This window comes from Balaenoptera ricei, chromosome 9 (assembly GCF_028023285.1).
Source record: "Balaenoptera ricei isolate mBalRic1 chromosome 9, mBalRic1.hap2, whole genome shotgun sequence".
Classification (NCBI taxonomy): Eukaryota; Metazoa; Chordata; class Mammalia; order Artiodactyla; family Balaenopteridae; genus Balaenoptera; species Balaenoptera ricei.
This window is the reverse complement of record NC_082647.1, coordinates 22,495,191-22,514,574: the sequence shown is the minus strand read 5'-3', so window position 1 is coordinate 22,514,574 and position 19,384 is coordinate 22,495,191. Positions and strand designations below refer to the sequence as shown.

Below are 19,384 nucleotides of genomic sequence, written 5' to 3'. Positions count from 1 at the left end.
ACTGCACCACCAGGGAAGTCCCACTATTAATTTTAGATGCACCACCTCCACCCCCAAAATCCCTATACCTATTAGCATTCACTCTCCTTCCCCCCTCCTACCCCAGCCCTAGGTAACCACTAATCTACTTTTGGTCTCTATAGATTTGCCTATTCTGGAATTTTGTAGAAATAGAATCATATAATATGTGGTCTTTCGTGTCTGACTTCTTTTACTTAGCATAATTTTTCAAGGTTCATCCATGGTGTATCATGTATCTGCACTTCAACCCTTTTTGTTGCCAAATGATATTCCATTGTATGCATATACCACATTTTATGTATCCATCCATCAGCTGATGGTCATTTGGGATACTTGTGTGAACTTAGTGGATTTGCATTGAAGCACCTGAATGTCTATGACAGGCATAATATTGTGGACAGAGATAATGGGAATGGGGGTAGAGTGAATCATAGATGGGACGTAATCCCTCCTATAGTTTTAAACCTCTGGTTCCTCTCTCTCGCTCTCTCTCCCTCAATGAACCAGCCCCCCAAAAAAGAGTAATTCATGGATTGGACTATATTCATGACCCAATCTCCCCAATTTAGCACCATGATGCATTCCCCACTGTTCAGACTACAGAAGAGAAAGTCCCTGAAATACCAGCCTAAATTCAATGAAAACTTTTCAAATGAATAATTTCATTCAACTGATGAAAGAGCATAGTATGGCATCCAGGACTCTCACACCAGCTGCTGTCTGTTAGCTGCTGCCAAAAACAAGGGAATGTTTCATTTGGAAGTTTTCCTTGTTCTTATTTTAAGGTAAAGCTTTACTCTTATTTACAGACTATTAGGGTTTCTAATATTATCTTGAAGTTAACTGTGGAAGCCACTGATCCTACAGGTAGACAAAGGCCAGGACAGTACTATCTGGTAGACTCTGTACAGGCACATCCAAGTTTGATTTCTGCTGTATCTTTGGTGCTGAAGACTCCTGCTTTCTGTACAGCTGGTGCCAACACGGTGAAGGGAAAGAAATTAACTCACAGGCACAGGAGAATGAGACTCTCCAGGAGTGCTATGAGCAGAGCTGGGTTCCCACAGAGTCCTGCCCAGCTGCCCATGTGATAAACCACAGGCTGCGATTTTTCATGACAGGAAAGGAAGAAGAAGAAAGAGAAGCCTGTACATTCCTTTCACTGCAGTGGCTGATAAGGGATTTTAAAAGAAGTTTCAAATCTGGGCTTCACAATTCATCCTTGCTCTTAGTGGCTGGCTCAGCCTCCGCTTGCTCCTTATCTCGCCTGTAGCAGTAACTTCCAAGTCAGTGTCTCATGTCTCAGGATCCTTATTTTCCTCTAGGCCTTCTTCTCTCCGACATGGAAAGACGTCAGTCCCCACTCTACCCTCCCTTAAGTCATAAATGTCATGTTTGCTTACAGATCAGAAGTGGAAAGTAAATACTAAAAGCATGCCTCCAGCTACCCCCACTAGTGCCTGCATCTATCCTCACTCGCATTTAGGGACCAGGCCAAGTAACAGCTGGGGGAACTGAAGGGTGTGAGACTAGAGAGTAAAGGGCCCTTTCTGCAGGCATTCACATTTAAATTTAAAACAAAAAAGCCCAATAAACGAATCTCCCCGTAGACCAGATTTGCCCCTAAGCTGCCACTTTGCCACATCTGGATGTTTCCAGGGATTTCTAATACATATGTAAATATATTAATACTGTAAGTATCAACATATTTAGTTATATGGTACATACATGTTTTTATACAAGTAGGATTATAATATACACACTCTTTTGAACCTTGCTTTTTCATGTATATTGAAAAGCTTTACATGTTAGACAGCCTCATAACCAGCACCTTATAGATGGATATTTAGCTTGTTTTCAGTTAAAAAGATTCTTGTTCCAAATAATGCAGCATTGTTCATCCTTGGACACATGTCAGGGAGTATACACACAGAATAAATTTGGCAAAGTGGAATTGCCGGATCAATTTTAATAGCTATTGCCAAAATGCCCTCCAAAAAAGTTGTATCTATTCAATTCTACCAACAGTGTTCCTCTGTTTAATGTTTAACTTCTTTTCTGTATGTGTCTCATTAGTTATTCCCATCAGAATAGCTGGCCTCATTTCACTGGTCTGGAGTGAACTACCCACAGAAAGTTTCTTTACTCTGTTTATTGAAGAACGGGAGGAACATAAATATGTTTTGCCTACATATAAAGTTAATGGCCTGTGGTAAAGAATGTAGACTTTTAAGCAGCCTTCCATGTCATTTGGCTTGGGAAACACTGAGTTAGTGTGCTAGACACCTGGCATGGGTTTGGAGGAAAAAGGTGGGCCTTCTTGGGCAGTGCCTGCCAAGTTGGATGATGGCCTCTGCCCTTCTCTCCTGCTGAAGGCACACATCACTAAGTCTGTGCCCATCTGTTTCTCCTCTGCTAGGGAGGGGCTGGAGCCTGGGGGATGGGAATGTGTTTTCCCCTTCTGGAGTCCTGATTATCCCAGCTGACTTCTGGGTGGGGCTGGAACTTCCCTTGAGTACTTGGTCACCCCATCATAAGCTTCAGTCACCTATTCTCCCCTCCTCCATACTTTCATGTCATCTGGGTAAAAGTCTTGCTCTTTTGCCCAGTGGCTAAGGTCCCATTGCTGGGCCAGAAGCAAAAGAATGCTTGGAATAGTAAGGAAACTTTAAACATTAGAGTTTCTAAGAAACAGAGCTTTCAGTAGTAAAAGATCTGCCAACAAATAAAATGTTTCTGCAGAAGTTAGGTGGTGTTGCTCTGGTTCCAGCAACTTGCTCCTTTCTCAGTCATATGGCCTCTGGATGCCATCTTGTTCCCTGCCCCTCTTCCTATTCCCTGGAAGATCCTCACCCCCTCCTCCTCTGGGAACTCCCAACAGACCTTTGTTCATAGCTGTATTAATCACTCATCAGCCTATGTGTTTGTCTTTACCACTGAATTGGGAGCTACTGAAGTTCTTAACAACAGCAACAGTAATAGCAATAGCAATGATATGGTGCTTTCTCTGTGCCAGAAGCTCTTCTCTTTACACATATTAACTCATTTAGACTCCATACATCCCTCATGATATCTTGGTATCCCCATCTTTGGCAAGTTTTTGAACATTCTATGGTGACTTTTTCAATTTATCAATAGATCTCTCTTCCCCCACTTATCCAGAAGGAGATTTTTTTAAAAAAAATCTACTTACTAATGGTTTACATCAGTCCCTTGGCAAAAAATTCATAACATTCATATCATAAGAAAAAATTATACAGAATAATAGCAGGATTGTTTCCTTATTTAGCTTGACATCAAGGCTACTTATTTGGCCTTCGATACCATTAGTTTAAAGTAGAACACTCTATTTCCATCTACTAGAGTAGAACAGCTGTGTGTTTTTCCTTTAAAAAATAAACTGTAATACTTTTAAAAGATGATCCATGATTTTTCATATATCATGTAATTCTACAAACCTTTTTGACGAATAGATAAACATGAGCAGACATATCTGCGTTCAGATCCTGGCTCCACAACTTACCACCTCCGCATCCTTGGGCAAGCTCCTTCATCTTTCAAAGCCTCAGCTTTCTCATCCGTAAAATTAGGATAATAATAGTTCTTTTATAGCATTATCATCAGAATTAAATAATATAATGTACATAAGGAGTTTAGCACAGTGTCTGGCACATAGTGATCAACAAGGGACAGAGATAGCACAGAGGGAGTGATATTTCTGTAGGAAGGTTGCGGGGAAGGCTTGCAAGAGCATGTGACAACTAAGGTGAATTTTGAGTAATGAAGTTTTTAGGTAGCCTAAGTGGGGACGAATGTATTTGGTGGGGGAAAGAAGATGTGTAAAGGCATGGAGAATAGAAACCACACAGTGTTTTGGCAGGAACTACAATTAGCAACATTTAGTCAGATTACGAAGTTTGGGAGAGGTGTGGGTGGTAAGAGAGAAGATTCTAGAGGAAGGAAAGGTCCAGATTTGGAAGTGTTTTAGATGACCAGCTAAAGAGCTTGAATTTAGCATTGGGAATAGGAGTTAGTACAGAGTTTGAAGACAGAAAGAGATGCAATCTGATTTGCATTTTAGAAAAATCACTTTGGGCAGGTGTGTGAATGATGAATTAGAAAGGTGTGATCGTGGAGACCTGGAAACCAATTAGGAGGCAGTAGTCCCAAGTGAGAGATAATGAGGCCTGAACAAGGGGAAACGGTTGGGAATGGAGGGAAGCAAGATGAATCCAAGATACTTGGGAGGTAAGATGAAGAGGAGGGGGAAGGAGAGAACTTGCTGGGATTCGTACCCAAGGCTGTTTGGCTTTTTAGCTTCATTCCATTAGGCCACAGGTATTGGTAATTGAATGTAGTAGACTGGAGTGGCTAATGATGCCATTAACCACAACAGAGAACAAAGAAAGTAGCACAGGTTCTGGGGAAGGGGGGTGGTTAGTTTGTAGTGGAGGAAGGGTAATGAATTTAACTTAGCCCTTGTGGAGTATAAGACGTGTGTAGGCCATTCATGTGAAGAGGAACAGAAGGCAGTCAAATATATGGATCTAGAGTTCGGAGTAGAGGGAAGGGCTGGAGATATAGATTTGGGAGTCTTTAGGGTAACTATGAAGTTAGGGAAATGGTTGAGATATGGAAGCCTCGCCAAAGATCTCGACATAGTTAATAACTATCTTTGGCCTTCAGTTTTACCATGTAAATGTACTCAGATTGGGCCCTATAAAAGTTTATTCGTTTATTCAGCCTCTTATTCAAGGCACAGCCTGCCGTTTCATACCCTTCGCAATAGGTGGCGCTGACGCCCGGCAGGGAGAAGGCGGCAGCATAGGTTGGGCTCGGGGGCGATGGGCCGGTGCGCGGAGGTGGCGACGCTCTAGCCCAGAGCCGGGTATTCGGTGGCTTCGCCGGGTCTTCCCTGGGACTGGGGTCAGGCGGAGAAGCTCTGGCTGCGGAAAGCGCATGCGCAACCGCGTCCCCAAACATGGAGTCTTGTAGCCCAGGTCTTACCTGAATCAGGTAGGAGACAGGCGGGGAAGGAGTGACCCTCCACCTTTAGCCTCCTAGCCCAGCGGATGACTGGGCATGGGCACACTCGGGGTATGTGGCTAGTGTGCGTGGACTACACCAATCCTGGGGCCAAGCTTTGAGTGATAGTGGCCCGGGAGGCCATGAGGACCGGCTGGGGCGTGCCGGACTACGCTGAGGTTGGTGGGTGGCCGCACGAGGTGTGTGCGCCACTCGAGGGCCACGCGGGCGAGGTCCTCGGTCATCGTCTCCTAGAACCTCGCGGTCGGACGAGAACACAGAAGTCCCCTAACGCTCGTCCGAGGCTTGACTCCCCACAGAACGTTTAGTCACTCAGTCGGCTTGACCATCCCTCCAGGAAATCGGGTCTCGAGTTCCCGGGAGGCTGCGCCTTCCCGCTTCGGGACATCATTGGTGGTTGGGAAGGTCGCAGCCACACGGGCCTGGGCGAATGATGGGGGCACGGGGACGCGGCCGCACGGCGCCGGGGGGGGGGGGGGGGGCGGGGGCGTGGTTTTGGCTGGGAGTTGGAGCAGCGAGTGCGGGGCTGTGCCGAGCGAGTGCTTAGTAACCGGTTGGTGACCAAGTGCTGCGGTAGTAGCGGGGGTGGGGGCACTGGGGGGCACTGGAGGGCACGGTGGGGGAGGACAGCTGAAGGTGTGCGGTGTTGATAGCAATCGAGGAAAAGCAAAACACCTGCTTCTGGGTTGACTCATCCAAGCTGGGGGAATAATTTAATGTGGAATGTAGTTTAAAAAAAAAAAAAAAGTGAATTGTGTGCTGTAGCCCTTTCTTCCCCAGGCAGCTAGGAAATTGCTTGTCCGTCCGAAAGAAAGCTGTTTTCCTTAGAGGGCTGTGATGAGCATCAGATGAGATAATATACATGAAAGGGTAAAGAGCTATAAAAACGCAAGATGTGATTTTATTTCAAATCCTTCAACCTATTTATGTGTGAGTGCATAAGATGTATTCCAGGTGTGGAACAGCAGAATAGTACCAGACTTGGGATTATGGGGTGCGCCCAGTAATGCAAAGGGTGTGTAAAGATACTTTAGGGGTGCTCAGTAATACTGTAATCTCTAGAAACAGTCTCTTAGGTTTATCTTATCTGGTTAATGGGTTATTCAGCTCCCTTGCTTCTCTCCTCTCCCACTTATCTTTTGAACTTTTTTCAGCCAAAGATTTTTACCCAAAAATGAGCCTGAAGAGGAAGGAAGACACCAGTCACTTTTTGGATATATGGGTTAAATTTGATTGAGAGGGAGGTTGATGTGATTGTATGCATAATTTCTTCAATTTGTCTTGCCCTCGGCATGAAATAGCATGTTGTACAAAGAGCTCTGGGCTGAGGGACACCCAGGAAAGATCTTGTTGTGGATCTGACCTTTCAGGGAGGGGTCACCCTGGCCAAGTTCCAATGCCTCTCTGAGCCTTAGTTTCTATCAGATGGGAAAAGACCTTAAAGGTCATTCATGCATTTATCCAGACCTTGCATACCTGCCGCAGGGCTACCCAACCCCTAGAGACAGCGAACTTGTCACGTCCCCAAATGGCTGAGCTACCCAGTCTCTAGACAACCCTGTTGGAAAATTCTTTATGTTGAATCGACATCTGTTTCTCTACAATTTGCACTCATTGGAGCCATACAGAATAAAATGTCTAATGCTGCTTCCACAAATATTTGAGGACTGCTAACACATTTCCCTTCTTCCACTCACTCCACAAGGCTTCTTTTCTTCCAACTAAACATGCCCGGTTATTTTAAACAGGGAGGCAGTGTGGGGTAGTGGAAAGAACGCCAGCTTTGGAGCCAGACGCATCTGCGCTCAGTTCCCAGTCCCTTCACATACTAACAGTGCTCTGAGCTGCCGTATCTTTCTCTGAAAAATATGGATGAAAGTACTCATCTAGCGAGTTATTATGAGAATTAGGGATAAATTGGGTGAAGATCCATGCTATAGTAGGAGCTTAAAATATGACAGCTGTTACACCTTCAGTGACATAATTTGCAATGCATTTTAGTCGTTCTTCTCTGCACAAATTCCTGTTTATGTGTCTCTTAATATCTGCTCTGCAGAACAAAATAAAACACTTTCTCACTAGCAGAATAGAGCAGGGTTAGCTTATTCTGGGTGCTTCTCTAATTACAGTCTACAGTCTACAATGGTTTTTTTGGAGCCATATCACATTGACTCACTGACAACTAAAATCCTGACTCGCTTTATGTGCTGCTGTTCAATCAAGTTTCCCCCATCTTGAACTTCTTTAGCTTATTTGAATCGATAATTATGGCTCTTGCAAGTGGCAGTCCCAGTTCTGTCCTGTTGTCTCCATAAATATCCTTGTTGTCATATTATGGGTCTCAAACTGGGGTTCAGAAAAAATGATTATTGAACCCACCGTACCAGCCCTGCTGATCTCACCACTGTTGCATATCAGCAAGCTAATAAATGCTGAACTTTCTACCCTCATCTTTGCACAAATCTGAGGTCTTTTTATGTGGGACTGTCTGAGAATTGGAATGTGACAGGAATGTATGATAAGCTACGGGTTGAGGGAATGCTGCTGCCTGTGATGTCGGTCAAGTGTGGTGTTTGTATCCAAGAACTGAAAGGGTGCACTGAGAACCAGCCAGAGGCAGGCTTTGGATTTATGTACGGTTACATGTTTTCTCAGGCACTCCAAATGTTTTATACCTTGGGCCAGATTCTCCCCTGGTGGAGGAAGCTTCTCTCTGTAAGTCAGGCACAGTTAGAAAACTCATTAACTGTTTGGCTTCTGGGGAATTCTCTAGCATTTTCTCCCGGCTTTAGCCAAGCTGATCTCTGTTAGTATCCTCTGCATTTTCCAGACTCCTTGCCTCTGTGCTGGGAGGTTCTTCCAAACAGGAATTGCTTCCTTCGCCTAAACGAGTTACGGGTTTGAAGTCCTTCTCAACCTTGATCCCTCGTTTTCCAAGGAGGTTTTTCCTAGCACTCTGTCTGGGAGGGTTTGTCTTGAGCATCAGACTTAGAATTCCCGTTGTCTTCAAGTGCTTGCCTTGGTCCCCTCTGCCGCCCCTCCCCCCCAGCAGTCTCCCCTCCTGTCTACCTACTTGTTCTATGTGGGTGGACATGTTCCATGGCTTTCAGAATAAGATCCTTTGTGAGCACTCAGTCCATTAAATACAAAATTGCCTTCATCTTGGATGCTGGTGCTTCTGGCATGGTGAGAATGAAAGTGCGGAATTGTTTGTAGGACTCATAGGTTCCATTGACAATAAATATGAAAAACTATAATGCCAAGTTTGTTATATATTGTTGTCTTAGTTAAAATAGGAAAGTCTTTATTCTGTTGAAAGGACCGATTTAAATTTTGCTGAGTAATTAATTCAGCCCTTAAAAGGTGGTGGTTCGTTAAAATAGGTAATCTTCCACTTGTTAAGGGGAGTAATTTAAATTTCATTAAGTAACCAATTAAGGCCGCAGAGGGTTTAAATCCATCGGTGGCTCCTCATTTTCTTCAGGACAAACTGTAAACTTCTTAGGATGAAATACTCTTTCTAGCCTAATTTTTTGTCTACCAGCGCCACGGCCCAAAGGACTTGGAGTTTTCCCCAAAGGTTGTGCGGTCCTGCGCCTCCGGTGCTTTGCGAATGCCGTCCCCTCTGGTTGGAATGCTCTTTGTCTCTGGTAAATGTCTATTCATCATTCAAGACAACCCTTCCCCCCTCCCCTTAATTACTTCCTCCCCTGTGCGCCCTCAAATTCTTGTACTTATTCATACAGTATTTATTAGGGGTCTGCTTTGTGGCCAGCGCCGTGGCAGGCTCTGGGGATACAAAAGGTGAATAATACTTGGGCTCGGGCTTTGAGGGGCTTGCATGTTAGGGGGAGGGGGCCATCCTGTCACAAAATGCTGCCAGGAAATTAAAGGGAAAATTTAAGCAGCGTCAGTTCTTGTGTGTCATCCTCACCGGATGGACAGCAGCTCGCTTTGGGGGCAGGGGCCATTTCTCCTTCGTCTTTGCACCCCTGGCTCTTAGCGCTCTGGAGGTGCTAAATTAGCATTGGTTTCATGAACCTCTGAATCGACACCAGTAGAGGTGTGCCCCGGACTGCGCCACATGTTTTGGTGACACGCTCATAGATGGCGGTTTCTCCTATGTCTGACTGGTGGCCCTCAGCTCCCTGGCACACTGTGAGGTGCCGGGTGGGCTCGGCTGGCCCGGCCTTTCGCCCAGATGTTCGGAATCTTGCTCGCCCGCGCTCTGGGCAGCGGAGTGGCGGGGCGGCCTGGGCGGGCGCGAGTGGAAGAGAGGCCTGCAGCGCCCCCGCTGGAGGGAGCCGGCACCGCTCCGGCCGCCTGGCTCGCTCACAGCCCACGCGTTCGTCAGGAATTCAGTTTACAGCCAGAAAACGAACAGACGCTGATTCTCTACACTTTTCTCTTCAAAGGCGTGATCGATGCCTTTTAAAGGATTGTGGATGAAGAAAAAAATCCTTCTCTCTTTTCCGTACCACTGGGGCCCTCGCATTGTGATTCAGTCTTAAATAAATGCATAAACAAAGGGAGCTTTAGTCTCATAATTCTGCCGATCATTCTTTCCGGCACAGGACGGGCTAGTGCCGGGAGTGGGTGCCGCGGGAGGGCTGCGGCGGACCTCTGGCACGCCGACCACGTCGCGCTGCCTCAGAGGAAACGTGCCCGGCGCCACGGCGGTGGCTGACCGAGAGAGCCCAGACTTGCCGCAAGTTTTGACCCTTTTTTTGCTCTCGAGCGGCCGTCCCTTGAATCAGCTGATTAGCTCTGCAGTAGCCCAGCCGAGCTTGTCGTTCCCTAGCCACTCGGTTGTGCCCTTGGTGGGTACCTGTAATTAGAGACCTAGGAGGTGTTGGGCGCTCAGGGACCGCTGCTTTGGCCCGGGCACTCGAGCGGTTCAGAGCCCCCGCCTCATAGCGGATCGCGAGCGGGATGTGAGCCGGCGCCACAGCGGAAGCCCTGGTCCCACTGCATCTGAGGTCGAGCGGCCACCTCTGGGGCTGGGGGGGGCCTATGGGTGGTCTCGGGGGAGGTGATGGAGTCTCAGGAAGTCTGTCGTCTCTTTCTGCAGTGTAAACTTGCCAGAAGAGGATTTTTGCTGTAGAACCTGTGGTTCAGGGTAGGGGGCCGTGAGGGAGCAGCGGGGTGCTGGTGGGGGTCAATACCCCTGAAGGTGCCCTCCGGAGCAGCTGCTGTAGGAGGGGTGCCCCATCCTTGCGCCCTCAGCGGGGCTGCGGGGAAGGGGGTGGCTTCGGCGGGAGGGGCACTGCGGCGCGGTGGGCGGGCCAGGGGCGGGGCGCGGGTGGGCTCTAAAAGTCGGTGCCCAGTCGCTCTGCGCTGCCGCGGCCACCAGCACATCCCGGCGCATCACGGCGGGCGGCGCCTCCTCTGCGGCAACCGCGCCTTGCGCATTGCCGCAGCGCACGCCCCGGTGGCCGCTCGCTGCTTGCCGCGGCCGCACCGCCCTCGCGGGCTGTGGGCTGCGCCCGGCTGCCGGCCGACCCTGCACCGCTGCAGGCGCTGCGGCGCGCCCTTTGCTCAGGGCCGGTGTGCAGGCGGCATGGGATAAGACGCCGCCATGGTGCGCCGAGATCGCCTCCGCAGGTGGGTGCGTGGCGGGCGCGGGGGGGCGGGGGGCGTGTGTGACTGGCTTGCAGCCGCCGTCCCCAGATGGGCTGCGGGCTAGCGGGTGGGACTTTGCCCGTCCGAGCTGGGGCTGCCACAGCGCGACTCCCGTAGTGGAGGGAAAAATCTCCGGAGGGTGGGGGGCATGCATTCCTGTCCTCTGAGTCTGTTCTACCTGCTTGGAAGGGGACGTCTCGCCTGCACACAGTAGAATGTTCAGAACGCCGGATCTCCCTGATTTAGGATTTCTAGACCCTGGTATCTATCTGATGCAATTTAGAATTTCTAGACCCTGGCGTCACCCTGTGCAGTTTAGAATTTCTAGACCCTGGTAGCGCCCTGGAGTGACTTAGGATTTTTGGACCCTTGTATTACTCTGATATGGTTTACAATTTTTAGACCTCGGCATCACCCTGGCATGATTGAGGATTTTTAGACCCCGGTATCACCTTGGTGCGATTGACGGTTTTTAGATCCTGGTGTCACCCTTGCGCGATTGAGGATTTTTAGATCCCAGTACCCCCTAGGTGTGAATTAGTGTTTCTAGACCCGGGCTTCACTTTGACGCGACTTAAGATTTTTAGACCCTGGTAACGCCTTGGCGCGATTAGGGTTTTTATACGCCAGCATCGCCTTGGCGCGGTTTAGGGTTTCTAGACCTGGGTTTTGCCTTGGCGTGAATTAGGATTTTAACATCCGAATATCACCCTGACACGATTTAGGGTTTCTAGAGCCCTGCATCGCCCTGGCGCGATTTAGAATTTCGAGACCCCGGTATTGCCCTGCGGTGATTTAGGATTTGAAGACCCTGGTGTCGCCGTGGCGTGAGTTACCGCATAGGTGTGACTAGAACTGGCAGTGTCTTATCACCGAGGCGTAAGTATTTTTGAGATTTCAGTAACAGGAAGCCAAGTGAGAATGATGTGACCAAACTCATAATATTACACATGAATTATTTGCATTGGTTTACAAAATAGTTCATAGTCTCACCGCGATGCTGTGAAGTGGGCAGGTTTGGTGGTATTAAATGTGTGTATTTTTCCTATTTACAAGATGAAGAAATAAAGGCTCGGATAGGTTCATTAATTTCTGGAAGGTTTGTTATTGGGGTTTGCTGAATTTGTACTCTTGATTCTTGGCTCATCAAAGAATGGATATTTGGGTCAAAAAATGTTTAATCTATTTTGCCTACTGACTGCCTGATTGCTTACGTACTAAAAGTCCTAAAATGTTGGGGGCATTTTTACTGAAGTAATTAAGACAGAAAGCGGCTTCCTGAGGGGTTGCCTCTTCGCTTCCTTAGCGTAAAAGAGAAGGAAGAGGTGCGGGGTGAGGGTGTCCCGAGCGGAGAGTGTCTGTCCTTCCCCTCACCACCCCGCACGGTGGGCGGCGAGGGGGGGGGCGGGGGGGGCGGGGCGGGGGAGCCTCTCCTGCTCAGCTCCTCTCTATCCCCTCCCCGGCTCTCTGCTGAGTCACTGCAGATACTCGGCTGCTGGAACCCGTCAGTGAATGACATGAGAAGTATGGGGATCAGGAGTGATGAAATGCGCAGGTGAAAATGTATGAGCTGAAGTCCAGGACAGGTAGCGCTTAGAAATGATCATCTAAACCTGAAAACTTTTTGTCATCTCACCTTTTCAGGAGATAGTGGGATGTAGCCTACTACTACTGTGGGGGGTGGATATTGTGATATAATGGTCATGTTCCGGGCACTTTTTCTAGTCATTTCTTAATCTTTAATCTTTCTACCTTGGAAGGTAGAACCAAATCACTGGGTCTGTTTTATGGATATGCACTTCAGAGTAGGGGGGAAAGACCGCCTTGTGACACCTTAAAAATAGGCAAAGGAGCTGAGATTCTCTGTGGATGTTAAACTACAGACTCTTATTTTTTGAAAAAAACTCTGCAATATCTTGTGAGTTGGATTAGTTTGTTAGGGATTGTGGCCAGATTACAGGTAATATGGTAGAAGGGTACAGACACAAAGACATTTCCACCAGGGCTTTCACAATTAATTCCCCTTATTTATAGTTCTGTGTTCTTGACAATTCTTATTTTAGTTTTAGAAGGTATTTCCATTCTGGCTATTTTTAAGAGAACTTCCATTCTACTGATGGTTCTTTCCCTGGTGGCCATCAGGAGTCATAAGCTAGAAACAGAGGGAACTGTTTCTAACTCCTGTTTAGCACTTCTTGTCATCGTGGATGAATTGATCTGGACCTTCGAAGTCCTGGGCATGGGAAAGTTGGGTGTGCAAATCAGTGCTTTCCTCCCCAAAACAAAATCAATTCTCAGATGCTCTGCCCCCTTTTTTGGGGGGGATGGGAAGGAAGGGGCATCCTAAGAAATTAAATAAATGGGGGAGCTTTCTCAAGAGTCTGCTAAGAAAAGCAGAAATATAATCTGCTGCCCTGACCTCTCGAGAGATTAGATATTCAGGGTCATGACAAAGCTGCTTACGTTGGAATATACAGGGCACCTGTCTTCTTACTTTCACAGACTCTTTACCCTGAGCAGTTTCTCAGCACAAATCCAGATAGTAGTAGCAAACTGGACTTCACTGGAGTCAGAGGGTTGATAAATATTAGAAAATCAAGAGCAGCTCTCTGCTTTAGGACATGTGATGTTCCTACGTATTTTTTTTTTAAACATCAGTTAAAAAAAAAAAAAAAAATATATATATATATATATATATGTAAAACATTTTACTGGGTGCGGGGCTGGTGGGTAGATGGTAGAGCTTTTAGAGTAAATATGAAGGGAACCCTCCCTCCCCCCAGGAAGCCTTGATAAAAGACAATGAAGTTACTTAAGTAATTTATCTTCCTTTTACTTTATATAAAACCTCTACAGCAGGTCTTGGGAAGAGCACAAGGGGAGGGGCTGTGGGGTTAAAGTGGGACGAAGTTGAGGGGGAAGATTACATATGAAAATAGTATATTTTTTCCTTAAAATTAGAATGATGAGCAAATAAGGTGATTGCCATAGCAGGCAGAGTACACTTACATTCTTGGTAAATTTTCTGCCATGGTTGACATGGAGGACAAGGTAGTCCCCACATGGTACAGAAATTCCCCACCCTGTTTTACCAGTTTGGGGCTTGTGTTAGAATCGTGTACAATGTCACCCAACTGCTTACCCCGGGTTTCTGATCTTCCTACAGGATGAGGGAGTGGTGGGTCCAGGTGGGGCTGTTGGCTGTACCCCTGCTTGCGGCCTATCTGCACATCCCGCCCCCCCAGCTTTCCCCTGCTCTTCACTCATGGAAGTCATCAGGCAAATTTTTTACCTATAAGGGACTGCGTATCTTCTACCAAGGTAAGAACAGGGCTCTTGAAACACTCTGCATGTAGAGGTCCCGTGGGTCCCTCTGAGGTACTTATTTTGCGTCCATTGGTCTCTGTTGCCCCTCAGTGATGGAGGGGAAAACCCTCTTTTTCTGTGTAGTGTCCATTTGAAGGAATGGACTAATTCCCCTCATTAACTTGATATCAGGGAAACTCAAAGAAAATTGCCGGGAGGGTGAGGGTGGTGGAATGGAGATTCCAATGTCCATAGACTGACTTGTTAGTATAATTTATTTATTTATTTTTTCTGATTTTGACTTTTTTTTTTTTTTTAACATCTTTATTGGAGTATAATTGCTTTACCGTGGTGTGTTAGTTTCTGCTTTATAACAAAGTGAATCAGCTATACATATACATATATCCCCATATCTCCTCCCTCTTGCGTCTCCCTCCCACCCTCCCTATCCCACCCCTCTAGGTGGTCACAAAGCACCGAGCTGATCTCCCTGTGCTATGCGGCTGCTTCCCACTAGCTATCTATTTTACATTTGGTAGTGTATATATATGACCAGTATAATTTACTTTGTAGCCTGATTTGCAGTGATAGATAGTACTGGCTTTCTTTTGTGAGCGCCCCTAGTGTCAGATAATATAAACAGCATTCATAGATACAGCTGCCATTGGTTCTGTTCCCCCCATCCCTGATTTCATTTTATTGTTTCTATAAAGATTATTTGTTATATGTATAACTAAATGTGATTTAAGTCTTATACCTTTGTCTAAGTTAATTTGCTAATAATTATTGTTATGACTGCTACTTACCAATTAATTACCTTATGCTAGGCATTGAACTGTTTTCAACCTTCATTATTTCGTTTAATCTTTACACCAATACTTGGAGGTAGGTGCTGTTCACCTCATTTTATAGGTAAAGGAAATGAGAAACGAGATTGGAAAAGATTTCTTTTGGGCGGGGGTCAAGAGCAATAACGAAAAATGTTTGTCATAAACCGTTTTTCATTATTGCTCCTGACCTCCTCTCATTTGCTATATTCAACTAAAAGTAAGTATATAATTTTCTTTATGTTGGTCACTTAGGTTGTTTCTAGTTTTCCAATGTTTTAAATAATGTTAAAGGGAAACCTCCATGTATGTGTTAATTTTTTCCTTATTTTTTCAAATAGTACTACGTGTAAATGAAATGATTTATTTGCATGGATTCTCAAGAATAAGACTCCTAGGCTAAAGTATATAAAATTTTTCATTGCTTCTAAATTATTTTTGTAAACCTTATTATCAAATTCTCATGCCAGTGGCAGTATATGAATCTATCAGTTTTAATCTAATACCATTTTTTATTAGCAAGGCTACTTACTGTTTAAATGTTTGGCTAACTTAAAAGATGTTTATACATTAAAAAATGTTCATGTTTATGTTGATTAGCCTTTTTTTATAGTTGTTAGAATTTTGCAATAGTTGAGCATTATGCTTTTAATATTCAGTTGAGTCTCCTCTGCGGGAAATAAAATTGTTGGACAAATGGCATAAACTGAGGTGCTCACTGGGTTGAGGAAGGGAATTTTTGTGAGGCCATTAATAATAAGGTACAAAGAACTTGTAGTTATTAAGTTGTGACTGTATACTTTTAACTGTGAAGCTTTACTTTTTACTGTGGAAAAGCAATTTACATATTAATGATACAGAATAAAGGGAGAAATGAGGAAATACTTCTTAAAAATCTAGGTGAAAGTAAGCAGTCTGCCACCAAGTATTTTCATATAAAGTGAGCTATTTACGTTTTTAAAAAATTGAAGTATAGTTGATTTACAATATTATATTAGTTCAGGTGTAGAACATTAGTGATTCAATATTTTAATAGATTATACTCCATTTAAAGTTATTATAAAATATTGGCTATATTTACAGTTTTTAAATATACAGAATAAAAGAAAACAGGTATCAAATGGCTATTACGTAAAGCAATAAGCTTGCATTTTAAAAGAAATCTATTATTTTAATTTCATTAATTTGGTCAGGGTTTCTTGTCCTTTATACCAGATTATTTAGATTTTTCATATCTTCAAGGTTATTTTCGTAGGGCATCAGCCTAACTGATCTCTCTCTCCTCTTCCCAGACTCTGTGGGTGTGGTTGGAAGTCCAGAGATAGTTGTGCTTTTACACGGCTTTCCAACATCCAGCTATGACTGGTACAAGGTAAGGAAATCAGACTTCTGGGTCCTACTATGCCTTTAAAAATCCAAAATCAAGGATTTTGTTGTCAGCACTGGAAGACTCTTGCATATTTGAGTTGCTTAATAAAATAGGATTAAATGTAGAACTGTTGCTCATTTACTGTAAGGGAGTAAAAAAGTCTTTGGCAATCCGGGAGGGATCATTGCCAAGTTAAAAAGTGCTGGAGTTCCTCCCTCAATGGAGATTAATTATAAGGAATAAAGCACTTTCCAGGAGGATCATTTGTGGGCCTGTTGTGGTTTCATGAGATTTTCCCTTTATTGAAGTCTGTTTATTAAGCTGAGATAGGGATGAAACTCCTTTGCTGCTGTAGGTTGAAGAGGAGGAGCAGGATTAGAAAGACCAAACCATCCCTTTCCTTCTTGTAGATTTGGGAAGGTCTGACCCTCAGGTTTCATCGAGTGATTGCCCTTGATTTCTTAGGCTTTGGCTTCAGTGACAAACCGGTAAGCAGCATCTAGATGGGGCAGTGTTGCGGGATGGGGGTAGGCAAGGATGGAGGGGTCAGGCTGGCAGACACACCTGCACCCTTGACTTCATCCTGTGTATCTGGGCTCTCCTTTCCCTAGAGACCACATCACTATTCCATATTCGAGCAGGCCAGCATCGTGGAGGCTCTTTTGCGGCATCTGGGGCTCCAGAACCGTAGGATCAACCTGTTGTCTCACGACTATGGGGATATCGTTGCTCAGGAGCTGCTCTATAGGTCAGTGAAGCCATGACTTGTGTACGATTCACAGGTTTCACTCGTTTAAGATGAGAGAAGTACATTGTTCTGGGTTCTTTCTGGCCCTTTTCACTCTTGGGAGTTTGTCTTCAGCTGCTCAGTAAGCTATGTGTTTCCCTCCCCGTCTCTAGGTTCAAGCAGAATCGATCTGGTCGGCTTACCATCAAGAGTCTCTGTCTGTCGAATGGAGGTAACTGCCTTGGAGGCTGGTGGAAAGTGAGGTGTAGCTTAGAGGGCCACATTTAGATACGGCAGTGACGTCTAAATGGTAATCTGATGGTACTGCAAACAGACCCAAGCAAAGTAGTGGATCTTTACCTCTTTCGTGCCATGAAACGCTTTGTGGTCTGATGAGATTTACTGACGCTTTCTCAGAATAATGTTTTTAAATATAGAAAATAAAGTAAGATTACAAAGGAAACTGATTATCTTGACATAAGTTAATAAAAAGCTGTGTTATAGTAAGATGTGCTTTTTAAAATGTATTTAATACATTTTCCAGCAAGATCTTGTGGTGTGTCTGGTAACAACTGTGATTAGAATTAGTGGGGAGTGCAGATGATATTTCGCAATCTCTGCAACAACTGCAGTGGGTTCTGCAGACATTTGAGATGAAGCCACAGGTGCTTCTACTACTACTGTGGTTTGTGTCATAAACTCTCAATTCACAGCAGTGCCAAGTTTCAGTTGGAAATTAGTGAGCCCTTGATTAGACCTTTTGGAGATGTTTCTTGTTCTTTGCCTGCCATTGAGCCTGGCTTGTAAATGCATGACTATCCAGCTGTCCCCCGAATACCTTAGAATACCTTACGGGCAGATGGGAGAGGAGCCTGTCTGTCCCTTTATCAGTAGCTCATGGCTTTCTCCCACTGACTCTGGAAAAAGTGGAAACGGAAAAGCTCTAGGTTTTTTGAAGGATCTACACTTCTGAAAAATCTCTGGTTTCCTTTGCAGCCCGACTAGTTAACAACATTATGTATTCTGAGGAATGGGTGGAAACGCTAAGGGGAGCCAGAGTCTAGTCATCAGCAGTGTGGATGACCATGACGTATTTTTCCCTTCTCTCTACAGTGGGGAAAGTGATCCCAGTGGGATAGAATTTGACCTGGTAAACACAGAATTCCCTGGAGAAATAATAAATCACAGTACTAAGTTTTTATTTGTAGTTCGGTTTTTGGCAGTAAAAGCCCTCAAGGTGACTAATAGGGTGAATTGTCTCCGATAATGGGCCTATGTTTGGCCTAAGATTGTTGGTAAATAACTACCCTAAGTCTCTTCTCCTACAGGTATATTTCCTGAGACTCACCGTCCTCTCCTTCTCCAAAAGGTTGGTTACTCCACTGACTAGATCTCTAGTTTTTAAGGTTTCTACTGATATAAATAATGCTGGTATCTTTACAACGGCCATACCTGCTCTCATGGGCTGTAGTTAAAATCTGTTTCATCATGAACTCATGTTAACGAAGTTAATTTTTTCCTTAATAAAGGAAAAATAAAGCAGTAGAAGTGACCCCTAGATAAATAAAGGCTTATTTCTGAGAATGAGAGCAACAGATATTTGGAGAAGTACAGCTATCTAAAGAGTTGTGTCATTAGCATGATGTTTGAACAAATTGGGATCCTAGTCTAAAGTTGAATATATCAGTTAAAAGTCTTCGGAATTGTTTGTTTTCTATGGGAGAAGAATGTGGGTAAGCAAAACAAGAAACTAAAAGCCAGTAGATTTGGCTAAAGTCCTTTTTTAGTTCCTAGTGTAAAACCTTTTATCCTGGATAGTTGTTTTCTTTCTTTGGACTATTGATTTTTACTTTTACACCTATAGCTTCTCAAAGATGGAGGCATGCTGTCACCCATCCTAACGCGACTGATGAACTTCTTCGTATTCTCTCGAGGGTAAGTCATTGTCAAAGACTGATTCACTTCAGCATGGGAACAATGTAGTGAAAAGTTGCTGCCATTAAAGTTCTGGGCCAAATCTTAGGGTTTGACCCTTTAAAGTAAAGGTGTTGACCACTTGCCAGGCAAGTAGTAGAAGGAATTCATAAACTAGTCAAGGGTCAGACATACATGACCTGAGGTTCCAATCATACTTGATGTACTGAGTTCTTCTCACACTTACCTTTCTGCTTTTTTGGACTCATTCAGTCTCACCCCGGTCTTTGGGCCATACACCCGACCCTCTGAGAGTGAACTGTGGGACATGTGGGCAGGGATACGCAACAATGACGGGAACTTGGTTATCGACAGGTAAGAAATAACCCTTTGCTTTGGTTTCCAGAGACACTTTTTTTGGGAAGTGGGGAAAGATGTGGGATTGTGTGTTCTGTTCCTTGCTTTCATAACCACAAGAAGAGTGGTTATGACCTATGAGGCAAACCAAAAAGTCATGCTCTGTACTTTCTAAGAAGAAAGAAATTGAGAATA

General features: G+C 44.9%; 1 protein-coding gene across 9 annotated transcripts in view; it reads left to right on the top strand.

Annotated features, from left to right (window-relative positions):
* The window catches only part of MEST (mesoderm specific transcript), a 70,225-nt gene that overhangs the window by 2,424 nt on the left and 48,417 nt on the right, over positions 1-19,384 (top strand). For 5 of the 9 annotated variants that reach the window (XM_059933387.1, XM_059933388.1, XM_059933385.1 and 2 more), the window contains exons 1-9: positions 10,421-10,671; positions 13,856-14,010; positions 16,115-16,194; positions 16,602-16,679; positions 16,803-16,939; positions 17,092-17,150; positions 18,247-18,287; positions 18,783-18,853; positions 19,106-19,207. In XM_059933387.1, coding sequence (XP_059789370.1) covers positions 10,646-10,671; positions 13,856-14,010; positions 16,115-16,194; positions 16,602-16,679; positions 16,803-16,939; positions 17,092-17,150; positions 18,247-18,287; positions 18,783-18,853; positions 19,106-19,207 — 749 coding nt within the window. In that variant the 5' untranslated portion in view covers positions 10,421-10,645. Of the gene's footprint in view, positions 1-4,924; positions 5,038-5,576; positions 5,621-10,420; positions 10,672-11,415; positions 11,569-13,855; positions 14,011-16,114; positions 16,195-16,601; positions 16,680-16,802; positions 16,940-17,091; positions 17,151-18,246; positions 18,288-18,782; positions 18,854-19,105; positions 19,208-19,384 lie in introns of those variants that run through there. The other 4 variants (XM_059933381.1, XM_059933384.1, XM_059933382.1 and 1 more) reach the window with 4 other exon arrangements.